Below are 19,553 nucleotides of genomic sequence, written 5' to 3' on the forward strand. Positions count from 1 at the left end.
TCCCCAAACTGATTTATCGCTTTAAGTACCAAAGGATCCAAAAAGCTTTTTAGGATGGATGTTTGCATCTAAATAGACTTGAGCGTTTCTCAGGATGGTACCTTGTAGCTCGAGTTTGATACAGTCCCATTCTGGAACTGTGGCTTTCTTAGTGAAGTCATTTAACTCTCTGTAAATTCAGAGGTCTGCATGGAGCCTGCAGAATTGATGTCTTAATTTGCTAGTTTACCCTCCTTGAACTGTGGTGGTACTACCTCACCGTCTCACTGGGATGCATTCGTTAGTTTCTTCATAAACTGCTTTGAAAAATGGAAAAGGTTACCTGTTTAATTATTGTACTTAAGAAAGCAAAACGTTGAAAGGCAAGTCGTTATGCTTAGCATTTTGGTTTATCTTCTTTATTTGCAAATAGACATCTACTCGATTTTTTTTTTTTAATTTTTTTTTTAATTTTTATTCACTACTCTTTTTATGGGAAGACCTGAGGAAAACGTCCGGGTGCAGGTTTGCTTGCTTAGCAAATAGGTAGCAACTTCCTCCATGATCAAAACACTGAGAGTCCCTTATGGCAACGTAGAAGAGATTAGAGGACTAGCAGAGAAGGGGGCAGAAGATGGATTCTGATTTGTTTTCCAGTCTCTTTGTCTACCCTTAAAAACACAGAATCATAGAATGGTAGGGACTGGAAGGGACCTCTGGAGACCATCTAGCCCAACCCCCTGCCAGAGCAGGGTCACCCAGAGCAGGTTGCACAGGAACGCATCCAGGTGGGTTTTGAATGTCTCCAGAGAAGGAGACTCCACCACCTCTCTGGGCAGCCTGTGCCAGGGCTCTGCCACCCTCAAAGGAAAGAAGTTCCTTCTCATGTTTAGGTGGAACTTCCTATGCTCAAGTTTGTGCCCGTCACCTCTTGTCCTGTCACTGGGCACCACTGAAAAGCGCCTGGCCCCATCCTCCTGACACCGCCCCTTTCAGTATTTATAAGCACTGATAAGGTCCCCCCTCAGCTGTCTTTTTTCCAGACTGAAGAGACCCAAGTCCCTCAGCCTTTCTTCATAAGAGAGATGTTCCAGTCCCCTAATCGTCTTTGTAGCTCTGATAGCGTAGCTATCCATTCAAAATGCCATTCTGGAACACGTGCCAAGAGCAATTTTATTACAGTGCAAAAATTTATTTTTTTTGTGATTTCTGTATAGAAACGGTACGTTCTAGAATTTTTGATGGCATACATATGCTTAAAGAAACTGCATACGTATGCAGTTCCAGCCTTGCAAGCCAGAAAGTTTTGTGTGGGAAACGTGGCCTTACTGCTGTCTCAAAACGGAAAGAAAAATAATCTGATAACTCTAAAATGGCTCTCAAAATACGACCTGATTTTGATTGAAGTAGCAAAAAGTACCTGAATTTTCAGAGAGCCTGAAGCAGTGGTTCTGAAGTGTGAACTGCCATCATCATTTCATTGGAATATCAATTTTTAAAATGTTTTACTGCTTTTCAAAGCTCTTAATAAGAGAGATGATGTACGTTGTACAGATCTACAGCAGTGTTTTGTAAGTTGCGGGTATGAGCTGAAAAATAAAGAGCTGAAGGAGGGTGACTTGTAGTTAGTTTTCTGAGTATGCCCCTTCTTGTAAACCATTGTCCTAAGTAGAGAATGATAAGTAAAAAGGATTCCCATGCTGATTTGCAAGTGAATTTTTAATGCGTTCTATAGATTTCTAGTGTAGAGTTCTGTTACCTACTTAATTAATAAGGCATTTTCATTCTGCTTTGAAAACAAAAGTAATTGTGTCTTAAGTACATTTTCCAAGTTTAATGTTCATTATCAAGATATTTTTATGTATAATATTTTCTTCTTATATAGAGCACCTGATGAAGTTGCAAATGGAAGAGCTTGTAGAATTTCTGCAAGAGTCTTTAGCCAAGGATTTCTTCTATGAAGATGACTTTGTAATAGACCAGCTCCAAAATTCTATATCAGAATTGAAACGAGCAAAGCTGGATTTACCGGTAGCTGGTAAGAAACTTGTACACATGCAGATTTAGATATTTGGAGCTATTCACATATTGTCTAGTTTTAACGTGTTAATTGATGCTGTTAAAAATGACGCAAATATTTGTCTTCTTCACTACCTAGTTGTTGGGGTTTTTTCTGTCCAAAATATTTTGCAGTTTAAAATCAACACCCTTCATTTCCTGAGTTCGTTCTTTTTTGTGTGTGTTTTGCTTACTGGTTGCAAGCTAATAGGAAAGGACTTTAAAACTTCCCATGCTCTGATAATTTCATTAACTTGGATTTATAAAATCTTTAAGATCGAAGATTAAATACCAAGGTTTCAAGTTATTTGAAGCAACAGTGTTGTCTGAGGATCCAAAGTGTTTTGTAGCTCGATTAGGTATGGAACAAACTTCAGGTCAAATAGTTTCTTCTGTTAGTCAAATCCAGATTTTTAATTGTTTGCAGATGATAGACCTTCTGGGTGTTTAACTGAATTATTTTCTTCATTTTTTTCTCAGCCTTTGTGTTTGTGCTTTTTGGTTGCAGAGTGGAGATGATTGTTTCTTATGAAACGTGTAGAGGGTTTCTGCTTCCTGTATTGAGATTCTATTATCTTTTCTATCCCTACCTCCACAATCTTTAATTAGATTTTTTTCTTGTGATTATTCAGAGACCTTTTTTTTTTAATTCTTGATAATTGTAAAATATTACGTGAGAAAGAATATATGTTTTTTTAAAAAAGTTTAAAAATACGGCAGAAATTACCTTAAAATACTTTTATTAAGTTGCTATGGTTAGCTTTTAGAAGATAAGAAGTGTCAGAATAAAGGTTGCCTATGTAGTATTGCGATAATTTGTTCCTGAAGCCCTTTCATTAATGAACTTCATTTTTCAGTTTGTGTAGACCTTATTTATTGCACGCAGTATTGGGCTGTTGGCTTCTTGTCCGAGTTTCCCATTTCTCTGGCTCCCTGTTCCTGTGTTTTGCCCTCCTTCTGACTTTCTGTAACATCTGTAAAGGATGTAAAGGTTGGAGGTCGTCTTGGGCAGAGTGACCATGAAATGACAGAGTTTTCAATTCTTGGTGAAGGGAGGCGGGGAGCCAGCAAAACTGCCACCTTGGATTTCCGAAGGGCAGACTTTAGCCTGTTTAGGAGCATGGTTGAGAGTGTCCCTTGGGAGGCAGTTTTGAAGAGCAAAGGTGCCCAGGAAAGCTGGTCATACTTCAAGCAGGTGCTCTTAGAAGCACAGGAGAAGGCCATCCCCATGTCCCGAAAGACGAGCCGACGGGGAAGAAGGCCAGCCTGGCTAAATAGAGAGCTTTGGCTGGACCTCAGGAAAAAAAGGAAGGCTTACATTCTCTGGAAAAGGGGCTTAGCAACTTATGAGGATTATCAAGATATAACAAAGCTATGCAGGGGGAAGATTAGAAGGGCCAAAGCTCAATCAGAACTCAGCTTGGCCACTGCAGTTAAAGACAAGAAGAGATTTTTCCAGTATATCAACAGAAAAAGGAAAACTAGGGAAAATATAGGTCCACTGATGAATGAGACGGGTGCCCTAGTGGTGGAAGACACAGAGAAGGCAGAGTTACTGAATGCCTTCTTTTCTTCGGTCTTCACTGATAAAGCCGTCCCTCACACATCCCGTACCCTGGAGGCAAGGGGGAAGGTCTGGAGAGAGGAAGATTTTCCCTTAGTTGAGGAGGACCGGGTCAGAGACCACTTGGCCAAGCTGGACATTCATAAATCCATGGGCCCTGACGGGATGCACCCGCGAGTGCTGAGAGAGCTGGCAGATGTTATCGCTAGACCACTCTCCATTGTCTTTGCAAGGTCATGGGGAACAGGAGAGGTGCCTGAGGACTGGAGGAAGGCTGACATCACTCCAATCTTCAAAAAAGGCAAGAAGGAGGACCCAGGGAACTACAGGCCGGTTAGTCTCACCTCTGTCCCTGGGAAGGTAATGGAGCGACTCATTCTGGATGTCGTCTCCAAACACATAGAGGAACAGGAAGTTATTGGAAGTGGTCAGCATGGATTTACCAAGAGCAAATCATGCCTGACCAATCTGATAGCTTTCTATGATGTTATAACGGGTTGGCTGGATGAGGGGAGAGCCGTAGATGTCATCTACCTTGACCTTAGCAAGGCTTTTGACACTGTCTCCCATAACATCCTCATTAGGAAGCTGAGGAAGTATGGGCTAGACGAGGTGACAGTGAGGTGGATCGAGAGCTGGCTGAGTGACAGAACTCAGAGGGTTGTGATCAGCGGCACAGAGTCCAGTTGGAGGCCTGTAACAAGTGGTGTCCCTCAGGGGTCAATACTTGGACCAATTTTGTTCAATATATTCATTAATGACCTAGATGAGGGGACAGAGTGTATCCTCAGCAAGTTTGCTGATGATACCAAGCTGGGAGGGGTGGCTGACACTCCAGAGGGCCGTGCTGCCATCCAGCGTGACCTGGACAGGCTGGAGAGCTGGGCAGAGAAGAACCTAATGAGGTTCAACAAAAGCAAGTGTAGGGTCCTGCACCTGGGAAGGAAGAATGCCAAACACCAGTATATGTTAGGGGCGGACATGCTGGGAAGCAGCTCTGAGGAGAAGGACCTGGGGGTCCTGGTAGACAGCAAATTATCCATGAGCCAGCAGTGTGCCCTTGTCGCCAAGAAGGCCAATGGCATCCTGGGCTGCACAGGGAAGAGTGTGGCCAGTAGGTCGAGGGAGGTCATTCTCCCCCTCTACTCTGCACTGGTGAGGCCACAACTGGAGTACTGTGTCCAGTTTTGGGCTCCCCAGTTCAAGAGGGACAGGGAACTACTGGAGCGAGTCCAGCATAGGGCAACCAAGATGATTGAGGGACTGGAGCACCTCCCTTATGAGGAAAGGCTGAAAGAGCTGGGACTCTTTAGCCTGGAGAAGAGAAGGTTGAGGGGGGACCTGATTAATGTTTACAAGTATCTAAAGGGTGGGTTTAAGGAGGACGGAGCCAGGCTCTTTTCAATGGTTCCCGGTGACAGGACAAGGGGCAATGGGCACAAGTTGGAACATAGGAAGTTCCGTTCAAATACACGGAAAAACTTCTTTACGGTGAGGGTGACAGAGCACTGGAACAGGCTGCCCAGGGAGGGTGTGGAGTCCCCTTCTCTGGAGATTTTCAAGACCCGCCTGGATGCAGCCCTGAGGGATGTGCTCTGGACAATCCCGCTCTAGCAGGGGAGTTGGACTAGATGATCTCTAGAGGTCCCTTCCAACTCTGAAGATTCCGTGATCTCTCCAGCACACTTTCTCCCATGGAATCATAGAATTGCCTAGGTTGGAAGGGACCTTTCAGATCATCTAGTCCAACCATCAACAAAAACCATCACTAAACCATATTGCTAATAGGTCTAAGTCTAATTCCTGCTCTTGTCTTATCCACTCAGTCTTCTTGGTCCTTCTCATCTACAGACGGTGCTCTGTGAGTCTGCAGTTCTCACGTTACAGCATGCGCTGCTTCCTCCCCTTCCTAATGACAGCCCTCCCATCCTGCCTTCTCTCCATCCTTTTTCCACAAGCTTGGGATTCAGTTGTTCTTCAAAGCTCTTTCCAGCCCTACTCTTCAGCTCTGTGCTTTGCCAGACAACTTGTCGCAGCTGATGCTTGGTCATGGTGACCAGATGTGAGCAAATATGTCAATGAGCAACTTTGTCTTTTAGCATCAATTCCACTCCATCACGTTAAAGGAAGATAGATGGGTGGATTTTTCATGGATGTGGTAAAGTAAATTTCAGCAGTGAAAAGTTTCCACTTCTGTGGAACTGTGGTACCTTAAGAGTTGGGAAAGATTTTTGCAGTTTGCTACAGTATGGAGTTAATGTATCTTCCAGCCTAGAAAATCACATGCATGTAACTTGCGTTGAGAGTTTCTGCAGAAAATACAGAATTTACTGGAAATTTTCTTGGTGGAAAAGAAAAATGAAGGCAGAAAGACTGGTCCTGACTTATTTATGTTTTAAGGCTCTTCTTTTGGGAGAATGCAAAATGCCGTCAAGTGAAGTTTCGTTTGAGAGTACTCTGGATTTTCACAGAAAATTAAAGGGGGCTTTAGGTGACATAAGAGCCATCCACCTTGCAATGCAGTAACAGAAAGTGTGAGACACAAGGAGTCTTCTTGTGGAGGCCAAGCCTCTCCTCATATGGTCTGGAGACCAAGTCATATGAGGAGAGGCTGAGGGAGCTGGGCATGTTTAGCTTGGAGAAGAGGAGGCTGAGGGGAGACCTCATTGCCCTCTACAACTCCCTGAAAGGAGGTTGGAGAGAGGTGGGCGTTGGCCTCTTCTCCCAGGTGAATAATGACAGGACCAGAGGAAATGGTCTGAAGTTGTGGCAGGGGAGGTTTAGATTAGATATCAGGAAGAATTACTTTACTGACAGAGTGGTCAGGCACTGGAACAGCCTGCCCAGGGAGGGGATTGTGTCACCATCCCTAGAGGTGTTTAAGAAATGTCTAGATCTGGCACTTCAGGGAATGCTCTGAAGGGCAGAGATTGTAGGTTGTAGTGTTTTTTGGTTTGGTTTGGGTTTTTTTTTGTTTTGTGTTGTGGTTTTTTTTTTTTGTGTGTGTATGGTTGGACTCGATCTCAAAGGTCCTTTCCAACCATGAAGATTCTATGACCAACAGCAAAGGGTAGCAAATATATCTTCTTGCCGAGACAGTTTGGTAACGGAATGCAAGTTGTTTGGTTTCATAGTTTGTACACTTAAATGTAACTTCTGATAGGAGTACCTGCCAGGATTGTAATTGTTTTGAGCCATATTGGTTCTCTCTTGTGGATAGCTAAAGCAACATCAATGACAATAGAATGCCTTCACCCCTCCCAGCGTGAATGAGGGAGGTTTAATAGTAAAATAGGAAAAGCAAAGCTGAAGTCAAGTATGTTTTGGTGCTGGATGAGGAATTAAGCTTTTTTCTTTTTAATTTCAAAGTAGCCTGGAAAAGCCTCTCTGTGGTATATTTTTGCCAGGGGTAAATGGGAACATTACTTAACCTTTCACAAACTAAATATAAAATGCCTTCATCCTAATCCTGGGGAATCTAGCTGATTGTCTGCTGTTATCTGTAGTTGAGTGAGGATGCCTCATTTGTTCTTCTCATGAATTTCAGAAGCCTTTGATTTTTTTTTTTTTCCTTTTCCTGCTCTAATGTTCATTTTGGTTTTACTAATCACTGTCTTCAGGCAATAATATTTTTCTACAGGTTCTCAGCATTCTCTAGACATTCATCTTTGCTCACGTGTCTGACTCTACTATCTATACTACCTTCAGTCTCTTTTTACTATTTTTCTCCTAATTTCATGTAAAACTTACAAAACCATTATATGTCATGTAGTAATACACACAAACAATACCAGACTGTTCATTGAAGTATCCACTGTAACCTGAGAAAATAGTGTTCATTTTAATTTTCTCAGCTGAAATCAAAGCACTTCTTCCTATCTTGTACTTTTTTCTTATTTTCATTGAGCAACAATTAGACTTTTAAGAACTAATGTAAAAATGCATGTTAGGAAAAAGAAAAAAATCTCCATCTTACAGTTGCATCAGTATCAGCGATCCAGGAATAGCAGTGAGCTAATTAAGCTCAGTGGAATTTTCCATCTGGCATCCTTTGTGAGGCTGTATAGATTTTCCTGCCCTAGTAGGGTAAGCTGCGGTAGGATATTAAAAGAGGTAATAACTTTTGTGTTACTTTAAAGTGGATGTCTGCTTATGCCTGATGTAGATTTCTCTGGCTTGCTTCCTCCATGGCTTTTCCCACTGAATTAAGGAGCAACTTGTTCCCTTCAGAGCAGAGAGGAAGGAAGGGACTTTGTTTAACACTTTCTCACTGATAAAACCCTTAAAATGCTCAGCCAGAAGGTGACGTTCAGGTGATCGTGCTAATTTTGGATGTCAGTGAAATGCTTTTTCCAATACTAGGGTTATTTTGCATAAAGCAGACTGTGGATTTTCATTGCTCTTTGTGGTAGTTTCTAGTCTAACTGCTGGCCAGTATGGGATAGCCTGTACTTGGCAACTACAACCTCTGAGGATGGCTTGCAATTTAAGAGCTGTTCTCAAAACCCAAGGTAGGCATCCATGTTCCAGTGGCTCTACGGAGACAATAAACTGTACAGAAAAGTGCACTTTTATTGGCAAGCCGCTGGGTTATTCAGGCCTCAGAGAGGCAGGCTGTGACAGCTGTACGGTAGAAACTGTCCTTTAAGGTATTTCTTCTCTGGCATATCCTCAAGCAAATTTCATAGAAAAGTCAATTGGTATTTTCTGGATTTCCTGGAACATTATGAAGGGTGTCCGTACCACGGCAGGTTCTTGAACAGCACACTCATCTAAATCTGTATGACTCCTCTTTACATCTTCTCAAGGAGACAGATCTGATGCAGAGTGGACAAACTCTGCCTTAATTTGAGGATATGATGATCTTAATGGTCCCTTCCAACCTAGATGATTCTATGATTCTATGTCTAGGGCATAGTGAAAAGAATTTTCTTGGTATCACAGAATTATAGGGGTTGGAAGGGACCTTTGGAGATCACCTAGTCCAACCCCCTGCCAAAGCAGGTTCACCCAGAGCAGGCTGGACAGGAACGCACCCACGAAGGTTTTGAATGTCTCCAGAGAAGGAGACTCCACCACCTCTCTGGGCAGCCTGTGCCAGTGCTCTGCCACCCTCAAAGTAAAGAAGTTCCTCCTCATGTTTAGATGGAACTTCCTGTGTTCCTGTTTGTGCCCATTGCCCCTTGTCCTGTCACCGGGCACCACTGGAAAGAGTCTGGCCCCATCTTCTTGACACCTGCCCTTTAGACATTTGTAAGCATTGATGAGATCCCCTCTCAGTCTTCTCTTCTCCAGGCTAAACAGCCCCAGGTCTCTCAGCCTTTCCTCATAAGAGAGATGCTTCAGTCCATTGATCGCCTTTATAGCCTTCCGCTGGACTCTCTCCAGCAGTTCCCTGTCCTTCTTGAACCGGGGAGCCCAGAACTGGACACAGTACTCCAGATGTGGCCTCACCAGGGCAGAGTAAAGGGGGAGGATGACCTCCCTCGACCTGCTGGCCACGCTCTTTTTAATGCACCCCAGGAGACTATTGGCCTTTTTGGCCACCAGGGCACATTGCTGCCTCATGGTCAGCTTGTTGCCCACCAGGACTCCCAGGTCTCTCTCTGCAGAGCTGCTCTCCAGCAGGTCAGCCCCCAACCTAATGGTGTATGGATATATGCCATTGATTGCCAGAATTTCTTCATGCAGATTCTTGCGTTGGCTGTTTCTTACAACAGCAGCAAAATTCTTCAAATGCTCACAAGATATGGATAGAATTTCCGACATAAATAATGCAACGCTTAATAAACCATGTTTATATATTAATGCATATATATTGTATAGTGTCTCATTGTAATAAACAAAAGTGCTTACCAGTGAAAGTTTCATATTCTACTTAAAAGTATGTGGCTGAAAATAGTTTATTAATCTAGTGCTTCATAAACAAGTCAGCCAGGCCCACCTTTAAGGCTGAAGGCTCTCAGATCTGCTCTTGAGGCAATTTCTTACCTGCATTTTGATATAAAGCGTCCTGAAAAGGGAGGGCAGAAGGATCCTGGGTTGGATTTTTTTTTATGACTGAAAGTTTAATAGATGTTACAGCAGCTGAGGAGGCCTCAAATTAGCGATAAAGGTCTTGTACCTTAATTTGAAAGCAGCATTGGCAAATTTGGAATCTGCCCGTGTCCTTGTGATTATCCTAACTGTATTTGTGCACGGTAACACCAGCTTTAAATTCTGACTCAGTTCTTCTAGTTCTCCCAGCCTTTTCTGCGTTCAGGGAAAACTAGCAAAGTTTGAATCTTGCATTTACCGTGAATTTTTAAATGTTTATCTGCTATTTATCTTTAAAGGTATATTTTATTAAATTTACTGTCAATAACTTTTATTCAAATAACTGTCTAAATACTCATCAGTGCCAGTGCAGAAGTATATACTAGGCTGATAATCTGTTAAATAATGTCTCTTCTCTGCTCTTAATGCTCCTTTTGACAGCCCAGTAGAAATATGGAAGTCAGCCTGACTTTGCTGTTTCTGATGGTGTCTCTCTTTTGGTTGTGTTTTGTTTCAGAGGAATTTTGGATTTTTCACTTGTGCTCGAAGAATACACAAGTAGCTATTTCATATGATGCACTTCATATTTTAATCAACTGATTTTTCTGCCTTGTTTCTTGTGTGATACAACTAATTTGCAATGTTATGGAGGAAATTAATATATGGAATTATACTAATATAATTAGTATATTCTTCTCAGCAGGTTTAGACGTTGGCTTTGCATTGTTTAAAAATGTTTGCTGTTTAAAACTTGCATGCTTTTTAAAAACATGATCCAGATAGTTATGGTCATTGTTCATATTCCTATTTTAAAATGACTTTTCAAGGAAGTATGTTTTTTGGAAGAAACGTGGAATTAGGGATGTAAAGCAAAGTGGTTAATTTTAGAAATATTCTTTTTTTGCAAAGGCAGCTTACAGCTGGCCCCCTGGATCCCTCTGATTGATGACCAAATTGGTTAATATTTCTATTGTATATCTACATGCAGTTGTTTATAAAGTAAGTTTTCCTTACTGCCGGTACTACAAAAGTGACATAGCAGCAGAAAGGCAAACAGTGGCTTTTGTTCTACCTTCAAGCTGTCAGACAAGGTTTCAGTTTAGTGACTCCTTTGCTGATGATGGCGTGTAAAGGAGGAGGAGCAGAGGTTGACTTTCAGACAGCGGCTCGAGCTTCTAGTGCAGGCACTTAAATTCCTTCCAAAATTCTCTTGGACTTGTAAACTGAAGAAGTAAGATGGGACGTCACTGATGGAAAATAAACACAAAATATCAAGATGTCATTTTAAGAGTTGTTTTTATGACCATTACCATCCCTGAACATTGTGTTAGAGCCGTCAAAGTGCATGTGTTCTGGTGCTGAAATTAAGGACCAGGCCGTTAGTCACCGGAGAGAGCACTTAAAGCACTTTACTCCAATTATATGTCTGCTGTTCAATGCATGAGGCTGTTAGTGCCTCCTGAAGCAATTATCTCTAAAAGTCTTGTAGTTGTGATCGACTTCCACTGGGTGGTGACCAAGACTTGTTAGAGCAGGAAGAAGTCAGTAGGCTAAAACTTTCTTTAATATGACTTGAATTTCTTATCTTTTTGGGAACAGTCAGATCTGTTCATATTTGCTTTGCTCCTTTTTCCTGTCAGGTAATATGTTTACCAGCAGCAAACAAGCACCTGATTGTTCTTGTTTTGCTTTAAGTCGTCTCCCTCTACTTCCATTTCTCTCCTTCCTCACCCATTTTTCCCCCCGTTTTCTTTGTTGTTTGCTTATTTTATGCTATACTGCATACAAGCCGACTGAATCACCTCCTTTCTATTGTCCCAGCTCTTTAAATTCCGATATAAGCTATTAAGTTTGTCTTTGGGAAAAGCCAGTAACTAAACTCTGTCTAGGAACCCGTTGTGTTGAAGGAAGATGGGGAGAGAAAGATGAGATACCCAATTCTGCATCCCATGTGAATACTGGCCAGCTGGGAAAAATCCGATTGCCCAGTTCGCTTCAGAAAACAATGGCACATTCGATGATTGCAGAGATCTCTGCCGAAACAATCACAGCTGAACTGGACAACTTGTCTTAACTTCTACTTTTAAAATGTTTTTAAACCTTGTACGTAAACATCACGGGCTGTGTAGAAAAGCACTTGTCCCAGAAAGATTTCTCGTAGAATTCAGAAGTTTCTCTGTTCCTCAGACAGGTGTGTCCAGAAAGTGAATTAACTCAGACTTCGGATCAAGAGCACAAACAGATTTTCAATTGAATGTCCTTGAAAACATCCAAATAAAATTTCTGCATGCTCAGATCTGAGGCGTCTGAAGAGTGAGTTTAGTTGAAGTAGAAGAGATGATGGTTGAGAGCTGCGTGTGAGGCTTTAGGTAGATTTGGAGTGGAAAATTGGTAGATAAAAGATATGCGGCTTGTAAGAAGAACTGGTGCTTTTGCATGCCTCTCTGCCGAGCTATTTATGTGCCTCTTAATGGTAGAGATGTTTGTTGTGACTTGGTTTCTTTTGTTTGCCTTTGCATTGTGGTTTCTTTTCCTCAGCTTTTTACTTTTATTACCTTTTTTCTTTCTTTCTTGCCAGCATGCAGCATCATGGATTTCTTGCTATTCTTGCCGATAGTGGTCTGCTTAAAGCATTCACAGACATAGTTTGCATGCTATTTTGTGCATTTGAGGAATGTCTCGTTGTATTCATATGCATGGTGATAGATTGGGTTATCCTCTACTTGTTTAATTTTGTGGACTTTTTGTGGATTTCAGGAGTTTTTATTTGTTTTTAAAGTACTTGGTTGTTCAACTAGACGTGACAGCTCTGTGTGTGTATGTATTTATATGTATGTATGATCTGTATACTTAAATTAGAATTAAATATCTCTTTTGCCGTATAAAACAAATGGGTTTTCCTTTAGAAGGTGGCTGGTTTGCAGGATGTCTTTGTGCTGCAGCATCGTAGGTCCTTCTACAACTCCTTTTCTTCCAATGCTTTGTATGGCAGGAGGTGATGGACCCGAATGGCTTTTGAACCAGAACAAGGCCTGTGCTTCGTAGCGTCGATTACTGAATTAAGTGCCTCTAGCCATGTGGCAAGTTTCATCTGCAGATGTGGTTGATTAAGCAAGCTGTGTTGGTTTTTTCTATCTGAGGTCAAGTTAAACCAAGTTCTGTGGAAGCCCCATGGCTAAGATTTAAAGCTGTGTTTCTTTTCCCCACTGATCCTCCTTCCACATGTACTCATTGTTCCATATTTTTGTTTTCCCTGAAAGTACTGAGCTCTGGTATTACCAGCCTAGAAACATGGTATCGTGCTGTTAGAATGTGGAGGTTTTCTTCTAAATGAACTATTGTCTTGGAACACTTTGCTCGTTACTCGGTGTGTGAATTAATGTCGAGTTTCAGCAGTTTCACAACAGACCTAGTAAGACTTCTCTGGTACTGGATTTGCAGCTGTAATTCATGTTATAGCACACACCATCTAGACAGCGCAGCCCACAAATACCTAGTTGTAGTGTGTTCTTTTACTCTGAAATGTGAAGGAAAGATGACAGAAAGGGATCTTCAAAGCAGTCTAGATAGAATTCAAAAAAAATGTCTGCGGTATTCTCACTTGGGTTTTATTAGAGCTTAATGGTAATTAAGGAACCTTAAGTGTGTGAAATTAAAAAACAAAAAAACTCACACAAACCCCACCTTTATTGTACAACCAAGTATATTTCAAAGGCTCTGGTGTTGCTCTGGATGCATTTCTTAAAGAGTAAAAGCTGGAAAAAAGGAAACCAGTTCATGCCTTACACATCTTTGTACAAATGAAGGAAGCACTGCAGCTACTAGAGGAACTTGTCTTCAGGGTTTTTTTTATAAAGCACAAATAACTAAATTTCAAGCAAGGAAAAAAATAAATCATTTTTCTAAAACACTTATTGCGTGCAAGGACAGAAATTAAATAATTTACACGTGTCAAGGACACATTTTGTTATTCTATCCCATAACTACTGTGGATCACCTGGAGGTTATAAATGGATTAACAGCATATGAAGACTAGTTCTGTATTTATTATTTAGATGACAAGTTTTTGGTATGTACTTTGAGTATTGTTTCCTAATTCAGATTTCATGCTATTTTAACATTCAAAATTAGTAAGATTGAAAGCGCTGTAATATATCAGGAATACTTAATGTGGACAAAATTCACTTTTATTTAAAAGACAAGATCTTCAGCTTTGCCTGACACTGTTTGAGGATGCAAATGGAATTAAATGGTACAAATGTCTTTTGCCAAACTGAAGCAAGTTCAGAAAGTGAACTCCTGTTCCTAAAGAATAAAGAACAATTTTGAAGAGGCTGGTGCAGCAGACAGTGTATCGCAGAGCGGTTAAATCGTCCATCTACAGCATCCATGCAACTCATTCCTCTGTCCCCTCATCTGTTCTTCCAATGGCGTGCTGCCGGGAAATGGAAGTCTGCAAATCCCTGCTCCAGATTTTAGCCTGATTTGAGAATCATGGGGCCCTGCAGTGAGAGGGGACAAACCACGGGGCTTGTGATTCCAAGAGCCGCTCATTGGAGTGGCTAATGTTGAGAGCCTGCTCCACCATGTAACCTGCTGTTTTGTCTTGCAACCATTTATGTAGATGTTCTCCATCACAAAGTACAGCGTGCAAGGTACATAGTCCTGTAAGACGATTTAACATGTGGAATCTCCCATTTGGGGACAAGCAACTGGAGAGAGGGCTCAGCGTGAATATCTTCCTTTGCCAAGGTGTAGCGAGGTGGACAATGAGTACCTTCGGTGTAAGAGCATAGGTTTGTGTAGCTAAATAATTGTATGATCACAATTGAGCAGAGGACAGCTAGGGAAAAATAAGAGTGGAGGTTTTTCTACAGAAAGCCTGGGTAGGCAGTGTTTATTATATGTAAGCTGAGGTTTCTGAAGTTGTTTATTTCTACAGGAAAGGGTAGGTTTCCATATGACCTTTGGCCTGGTATGAAAATCAAGAAAAGGCTAATTTAATTCTTTGGCAAGACCAGACTGGTTTTGTTAAGTACTTTTCGTTTAGTTATCTTGTCATGACACATGTCATCATTGTATTCTTCTCTGCTGTCCTTCTGCTACGTCCTAGCTGGCACAAACTGTAAGTTTTTGTTTAGTTTATATAGCAACTGATCTGTGACGGTAGTTTGTTTTGCTGTTATAATAAATAATACCGACCTTGGCTGCTGGCTTTCCTCTGTGTGTCTCTATCATGAGCCAGTCAGCAAAGACTGAACTTGAACTATTGGCTGTAGAAATGAATGTAGCTCGCTTGTAACCACAGCACTCGCATCAGGGATAGAGACATTCGTGTGTATTCGCTCCTGTGAACCCATATAGACACATAGAACAAATTTTAGTTCCAAATAGCTGGAAAGAGTAAGGTGCTAACTTTATGATCTTTGATGGTGGAAAATGATTCTACATTTCGTGTTTTAGGAAGAAGCAGGGATTAAACAAAATTATTTTACTGACAGCCATTTTCTATAATTCATTTTGCGTAACGTTTAAGCAAGGGAAGCCATTTCCTTTTTTTTTTCCTCCGTACAACAGAGCTTTTGCTTAATAAATAGATACAGAGTGAGTAGGATTTGTTTGGTTATGCTGACTTCAAAAGTTTTTTTTTATTTTGGGGGAAATACTGAACATCAAATAAATTTATATTAATATATTTAATGAGAAGTATGTGACCTTTTCTGCTTATAATGGGGAAGTAATGTGTTACACAATTAAATAAGTTATATGCAAGTGTCTGTGATAACAGACTGAGAATATGAAGGACGTTGACTGCTAAGCAGGAAGACTGCAGTGGAAAAGTCGATGTAAGTTGTTCTATGAGCAGCATCAAGCAATGAAATACTTCTTTATTCTTTCTGTAGTGACAATGTGGATTGTTCTGGGTCCCCACATAACTGATGTTTACCACTGGCTGTTGTGATGTGTTGAGCTCCAGTCTGGGAGAACTTTCCATTCGTATCCTAGTTCTGTAAATGATGTCCTTGTGTTCAGCAAAACTTGTTCATTGAATGCTCAATTGAAACCATGATGTAGCCACTAACAGTATTAGCTGCTTCAATTGTTCTATAACTGATAAAAATCTGAACTGAAAAAAATACAATTCTGTGTAGAGCCTTTTAGTTATACTGTAGTTTTTTAATGGTGAGGATGGAATTTCTAGACAGGGGTTGAGGGGGAGCAAGGATTTAACTGTGCAGATGTTCGTGAGGAGCTCCACCCAAAAAAAGAAGTGAGAGAAGGTTCAAAGATGTCTGGTAGGAAGCTGGTGAGGAGCTGATAGTATAGCTTACATGAGGTGAACATTAAAAGATGAATTGAATGGAAGACAATAGATTGGGAGAAGGATATTGGAAAGGTTTTTTGAAGTAGAGAAAGCTTGCTTAATGTGACTGGGACAGTGTGAGGAGGGGTACATACAGAGCAGCTACTGTCACCAAAATGTCAGCTAGGAAGATGTTTTTTTTCATCAGTGTAATGGAAGAGCAAAAGCTTGGCAAGGCTGCATCAGCTGTAGAAAGGAAGACTAAAGAAACTGGTTGAGATGACAGCCAAAACAAAATCTTTGTTCGATGTCAGTATACAAAAAAAGCTTTGAGGCGTTTAGCAGAACGGTGACCTGGAGAGAGGTCCAGGTAATAGAGTTCACAGCTATTTTTGCTTGCATGACCAACAGATCAAAGATGACTTCTGCACAAAGGTGAATTTATGTTATTACTGTTCTTGTTTTAGGTAAAGAAGATGAATTTCCAAAGAAGCCATTGGGGCAGATTCCACTAGGACCTCAGCCTGCTATGCTTAACTCCACTCCAATGCTTAACGGACAGAACAGCACTGGTACACAAACCACGAGAAGGACAGAGAGGAGACCATCCCCAGGAGAAGAACCAGAAAATTCACCAAATAACCGAAAAAGAATTAATTCTCTGGAAAAGAAGCCTTCCTTAAAACAGCAGAAGACGCGACCAATAGACACACAAAGTACTATATCTAAGAACGAGGTAGATACTAGAAGAAAGCCTCAGCCAACAGAGCAAGACAACTCGAGACAGTATAATAATGCAGCTGCTAATCAAAATTCTAATGCAACTTCAAATACAAGAAGGGAATTTGTACCTAAGTGGAATAAACCATCTGATATCAAAATAATTGAAAAGACAATGAAGCTTACTGCAGAGGTGAAAGGAAGGCCAATAAACCATTCGGTTTCGGGCCCACCGCCAAGTCCTGGAGAAACACAGCCTTTGAATGTAAAGCAAAAGATGAGGGTTTTGGATGCTGATGAAGGTAAGCGAGGGTCTAATGCGTCTCAGTATGACAATGTTCCAGAAGTTGAGAATGAGAATCTTGTTGAAGAGATGCTTGAAAGAGCTCATCCACAGAGCCCTAGGCACGTAACGTATTCTAATAGTCCGAGAAAGCAAACTGAAAAAGTACCAACTCCATTAAAAATACCCAATAATTACACCTTCAATTCACAACCCAGATCTCCAAAATATTCATCACAATCTGATGGACCGCCTCATGGACTGAATGTAAAACAGCCACTGCCATGTTATAGTAATCCACCTACTTACCATGGAAATTCTCCAAAGCACGTTTCCAGTATAGGCAATACAAGTTCTGTACCTCTGCATTATCACGGGAATCGAACCAGCCCTTCTGGTAGGCCATATGGTTCTTTTATTTCAGTAGATTATTCTCCGGATAAACTACAAATGAATTCCTATCCTGCCAGTCGCCAAAATCCTCTTTCATCAACCCCTGGTCAGATAGAAGTAGCTCCTGTTGATGCTTATACCAGCAACTCAAGGTCCCCCACAGGTGTCAAATTCATAATCCCTCCAGTGGATTATTTACCAGAAGAAAGAAAGTGGCCAGATGCTGCGTATATTTACAGACATGAACCCTACAGGCAGCCCTGGAGCCAAGACGTTAACAAAGGCCACTTGGATAATTTCCAGAAATATCAGCATTTTCAGTCAACGCCTTTTCAAGACCATAGTCTTCCTGCTGTTTCTGTGGACAGTCCAATAAGATACAGAACTTCACCAACCTTTGAAGAGCATGGTTCACCACAATACCAATATTCGAGCCCGTCAGCGCAAGCCCAACACTATCGAAATAGAAATGATGGATTGTCTATGCATGAATCCGTGCTTCTCTGAGAATCTGTCTATACTTAATAAAATGGCAAGAACCAAAAGCAGTTAGACGTTCCTGTCTTAGTAGTAGTCCACGTCAGTTCTTCTCTGGAAGGCAGACAGCTCACATGAGTCTCAAAAATACACTATTTCAAAGATGTTTCGGACTTTCACTGAAGGCTAGTTGAGTTCTTAGACTTGCATTGAAGCTGTTGAAAGTGATCTGATGCACGTAGCCGTAGCAATAAGATCATATATACAATGTGGTTAATACTGTCGTTGTTCCTTACGTTTAAATAACTTGTGTTACGATCTTTCTGCCTAAAATCTGTAACACACAAGTTTTATTTTTGACTGACATTGTTAATGCACTGTATAAGTATGTGTGTGCGCGCGTGTGAGTGTGCGCTTATAATACACAAACGCGTATGGAAAAGAGCTAAAGGGTTTAAATGTAAATGCATTTAACTTTGGGCAAAGCTTGTGAAGTACTTTTGTTTCATATTAATTTTTCTTTGTAATTTATTTGAGAAGTCATTCATTTTGAATGGGAATTTCTGTCGTTTTTATACAGCTGCCTCAGCATCCCAGTATCTGTTCTGGGCATGAGGGATGCTTTGGGATTATTAATTTAATTTTATGTGAGAGTTAATTTCCTCTCCTTTGACTACTGTTTGTCATTTTCCTCAGCAAGAAGGAGCAGGCGGGCAAAAGCAGAAAGCCAAAAATGTCTCTCTAATCTGGCTAAGAAATGGTGCTTAAAATTCAGGGCAGCGTTCAGGTTTTTAGGTGCATCCAAAGTGGAGAATTTTACCCAAATTCACCCAAATTTACCTTCAGAATGTCGTCCTATATGCAAAATATTGGAGCACAGTGAGAGGAATGCCAGATACGGAAATGGTGCTGCACTCTTTGCTTTTTGCCGTGCTGTGCTGTCAGACTAAACTGGTTACAGGGCCAGAGCTCACCAGTACCAGAGAACGACCAGCTCCTCGACGCTCCCGTGAAGTACACGCAGGGAGTCTGAGATTTGGTGGGGGCTTGACGTTCCCTGAGCCGTGGGAGCATGCAGTGTCCCTTCTCTTAAGCGTTGTGTCAATTCCGTGTTGTTTTGCCCTTTTTTTACCCCAAAGAGCCGGTAGGTTCATGTCTGTGACTGGGCATGTGCTGCTGAGAGACTGTGCCGTGTTTTACACTAAAATGACCCTGACTGTTAATAGGAAGCTTAGACTCCTGCTAATGTAAGTATTTTTAATTAGCGTTTGCAGCCTTTTCTACTTCACGTTTTCCTTTCCTTGACTGTGAATTGGGGGTGGAAAAAAGAAAAAAAGCGGGTTAAGTGGCACATGTAGGATGCAGTCCTGCGAGCTGCTGGGTGCCGCGCAGGGAGTGCTGAGCGCGCTCACCTCTCACGGAAACCCAGGGGAGGTGAGGCGGAGAAGGATCTCGCCAGAAGAGGTCCTTGGAGTGCTTAACAGAGATTTTTTTTTTTTTTTTTTTCTAATACTAAGTACCAAACATTGGTATCAACACCAGTTTTGGATGGTTTGGAAGGCTGTCCTCTTATCTTTTTGTTTTGTAAGATTTGTTAACTGAAAACGTAGAAATGGATATTTTTTATTTTTTTTTCCTTTAAAGAATGAGCTTTAGTGCCTATAATTGCTGCAGGTTGGCTCTGTAAGTTTTAAGGTACCAGAAGTAAAACAATTTTTACAAATGGAAGTAACATTTAC

At 41.3% G+C, this 19,553-nt stretch overlaps 1 protein-coding gene across 5 annotated transcripts in view; it reads left to right on the forward strand.

Moving 5' to 3' along the window:
- The window catches only part of USP6NL (USP6 N-terminal like), a 130,739-nt gene extending 111,407 nt beyond the window's left edge, over positions 1-19,332 (forward strand). For all 5 annotated transcript variants that reach the window (XM_063323633.1, XM_063323634.1, XM_063323635.1 and 2 more), the window contains 2 exons: positions 1,865-2,017; positions 16,409-19,332. In XM_063323633.1, the coding sequence (XP_063179703.1) occupies positions 1,865-2,017; positions 16,409-17,844 (1,589 nt within the window). In that variant the 3' untranslated portion in view covers positions 17,845-19,332. The remainder of the gene's footprint in view (positions 1-1,864; positions 2,018-16,408) is intronic.
- The last annotated feature ends 221 nt before the right edge of the window (positions 19,333-19,553 follow it).

The sequence above is a fragment of the Chroicocephalus ridibundus genome, chromosome 1 (genome assembly GCF_963924245.1).
Source record: "Chroicocephalus ridibundus chromosome 1, bChrRid1.1, whole genome shotgun sequence".
NCBI lineage: Eukaryota > Metazoa > Chordata > Aves > Charadriiformes > Laridae > Chroicocephalus > Chroicocephalus ridibundus.